General features: G+C 62.6%; 1 protein-coding gene across 1 annotated transcript; it reads right to left on the bottom strand.

The window, feature by feature from the left end:
- Nucleotides 1–682: 682 nt before the first annotated feature.
- LOC132007204 (transcription factor SPT20 homolog) lies at nt 683–2,918 on the bottom strand. Its single transcript, XM_059385296.1, has 2 exons — nt 834–2,918; nt 683–715 (listed from the first exon to the last, which is right to left on the bottom strand). The coding sequence occupies exons 1-2, from the start codon at nt 2,916–2,918 to the stop codon at nt 683–685; spliced, it is 2,118 nt and encodes a 705-aa protein (XP_059241279.1).
- Between the last annotated feature and the right edge of the window lie 219 nt (nt 2,919–3,137).

The following is a 3,137-nucleotide window of genomic DNA, read 5'->3' as shown; positions in this document are numbered from 1 at the left end:
CTAATAAGATGACTGTCTACAAGGATAGCAACAAAGCGACGACTCTAAGCAAAAACAATCCCAGTGTCCTGAGTCGCTGCCTTGTTTCTACGAACCGCTCACGAGCTTGTGCTTCCATAAACAGTCTGGACACCGAAATGTAAAACACAGACACATCGAGGAAAAGGAAAAAAAAAAAACACTACCGAAACCCAGAACCAAAATGAAGTCAAAATTCGGGAGCTGGTTTGGGCCCATGCTCTGGTGTTTTGTACAAAGAGAAAATACGGCAAGACTCAGGATTTGGGAGGGGAAGGCGGGCTTCTGTCTATTTTACCTTTGGCCAGGCTTGTGGGCCGCGGGGCCAGAGGCCGCCCGGCTGTCTGGGCGATGACTGTCGTCATGGCCACAGGGCCCTGCAAGATTCTCAGCCGTGGTCCCTGTGGCTGGGGCGGCCGCAGTGTGTGCGCGGGACGAGGACAGCTCTGCTCTGGGCTTCTCTGGCTTTCCCCAGAGCCCAACGGGGCCGACACCGCCGCCGCGTGGGGCTGCGGCAGCTCCCTCTCTCCGGCCCGGTTTAGCGCCACAGCCTGCTGAGCAGAGGAGGCCCTTTCTGGACTGGCTGCACCTCCTCCACTTGGACCCTGGGGCCCAGGCCGCTGAGGACCCCCAGTGGAGGCTTGCTGAAGTTGTTCTTGGGAAATCAAGTGATAGAGCCGCCGCTCTGGCTGCCGCGCTGTGTTCAAAAGGAGCGACTCTTGGGGAACCTCCAGGAGAGTTACTGGCCCGAGGCCGGAAGCGTGTTTTAAAAAAAACTGGACGCGGACTGGAGGACTCCGCGCTGCAGCGGGCACCGCACTGGGGGGCCGAGCGCCTGAAGGCAGGCTGCTGGGCGGGATCCCCACAGGAGCCTTGGCCCCAGCCTGAGGGCCCTGCCCCGGGCCAGAGCCCCTCTCCAAAGCCCGCGCTCCGCAACCAGGGCCCGCCACTTGGAGGAGGCTGTGGCCCGCGGAGCTGGCCGTGACCTGGACGGCCGGGCTGCTCTGCGATGAGCCGGCGGCGGACGGGGTGGTTGCAGGCAGCCTGCCGACTCCAGGGCCCTGCTTCCCAGAGGATTTCGGGGACTTGGCCATGACCCGGGTGGCCGGGGCTCTCAGTGAGGAGCTGGCGGTGGGCAAAGTGCCTGCAGGAAACACGCTCACTCGAATCACTTCCACAGAGGATTTCTGGGCCTTGGCCGGGACCCGGGTGGCCGGGGCTCTCACGGACGAGCTGGCCGTGGACACGGGGGCTGCAGGAAGCGTGCCCACTCCGGTCACGCTCACAGAGGACTGCTGGGAGCCGGCCGAGACCCGGCTGGGGGGCTCGTGTGGGGCGCTGGCGGCGGACACGGTGGCTGCGGGAAGCAGGCTCCCTCGATTCATGTCCACGGGGGATTGCTGGGAGGGACTTGGCTTAGGAGCGGGAGCAGGAGATGGAGATTTACGAAAGCTGCTGGCCTCCCATGGAATAAAACTGTTCCCCGACCGGCTCGTTCCTGAGCTCCAGGGAAGTCTGATGCGCAGAGGTGGCCGTCCCACGCCTTCCCCCTGGACTGGAGACCGAACCGACGCCATGTCAGGCTGTTCTGGGTCGTTCCCGGGAGGAAGCCCACTGAGGCCGCCTGAGCCGTGCGACCCGGTGACCGTACAGCTGGCCTTCTGCGGGACGGCCAGCTCTGCCCCCGTGACCACCCCGCCGGCAGCCGTCTTTGATTCCGGCGGGACACTGCCTGAACGGTCATCTGTGCAGGGGTGCGGAGGAGACATCTGTCCCTCCCAGGGCCTTCTCGCTCCAGAGGAAGGTGGATTATTCGGCGGCGGCGACTTCGGGAAGGTCAGCTCCGTGCTCTGAGGCTCCTGGCCGGCTTCGCGGCCACACGTACCACCGTCCCTCACCTCGCCGGCTGGCCAGACTCCCGGAGGTGAGACGACCCGTTGGGCGGACCTCCTCCCTCTGGCATATTTCTGCACATCCACTTCCGAAGGCACCGCCAAGTCACACGGTCTCCGCCTCCACGTATCTACGCAGCTCCCCGCCTTAGAAATTTTGAGGTCGTACCACGGACGGTCTTGGCGCTCCCTGCGTTTCCGGCAAGAGGCCCACACTGTCAGCTCAGGAGGAGGGGGACAGTCAGCAGACAGCTCCCGCTGCCGATGCAGAGAGGAGGCAGAGTACCTCCTGAAGCTCCTTTTCATCGGCCCAGTATTCATCTTTTGCTTGTTATAGAGCAGCCTGTTCGCCGTGCAGGCTACTGCTACAGAAGGATCCAGGCACAGGGGCTCAGCGGTGGCCAAGATCAGCTGGCTCTCAAGCGACAGTTTGTCCTCCTGGGTCCATTCCTGGCCATCGCTGGTTATGGACTGCACGTCGCAGGCTAACGTCTGCATGGTCGGGCGCAGGAGAATGTGCCTGCTCTGGTAGCCCGGAGGTTCCCCACCGCTGCACTGCCTGTAGTCTCGCACCTGCGCTATGACGCACCCGCACTGGAAGAGGTTCACCTCCGATTTTTCCAGCACGTCCAGCAGAGCGGGAGGTAGTTCTTCAGCATCCAGGTATTCGAGCAATTCGCCTTCTTCGTAGGGCAGCCGGACGGTCTCCGAATACGCTCCGTCTTTCCCCTGGAGCATCAGCGAATATCCCCCCTCTCCCCGGTGCAGGTTGACCACTAAACACGGCAACGACTCTCTCCTCACGAGCTTCTCTAGCAAGTTCACGTTGCTTCTTAGCTCCTCCGGAGCCTCCGGCTCTCTCCCACATTCTTCCACATAGATGTCGTAAAGCTTCTCGTAGAGAGAGGCTTCCCCACTCGACGAGCCTCTCCTCTTTGGAGGCCTCTGCTGGGCGCCTGCGATGACATAGTCCGCGCGGTCCAAAGCCCTTTCCAGGGCCTGTTGCATCGTGGTGCAAAAGGGGCCCTAAAGACAAGAGAAAACGCAAGCGCCTTGAGGAGCGGGCCGAAAACCCCGGCTTTCACGTCGAGGTAGAGTCCGGCCCGCGCCGCAACTGCCCCGCGGCGCGGTGAGCCAGGAGCCTCAGTTCCCAGTGCAGGGCCGGGAGCCCGCCCCAGGAAAGCAGCACACGACAAACCTGCGATCAGGGGAAAACACCTACACGTG

Source organism: Mustela nigripes, chromosome X (genome assembly GCF_022355385.1).
Source record: "Mustela nigripes isolate SB6536 chromosome X, MUSNIG.SB6536, whole genome shotgun sequence".
Lineage (NCBI taxonomy): Eukaryota > Metazoa > Chordata > Mammalia > Carnivora > Mustelidae > Mustela > Mustela nigripes.
This window is presented reverse-complemented; position numbering and strand designations above follow the sequence as displayed.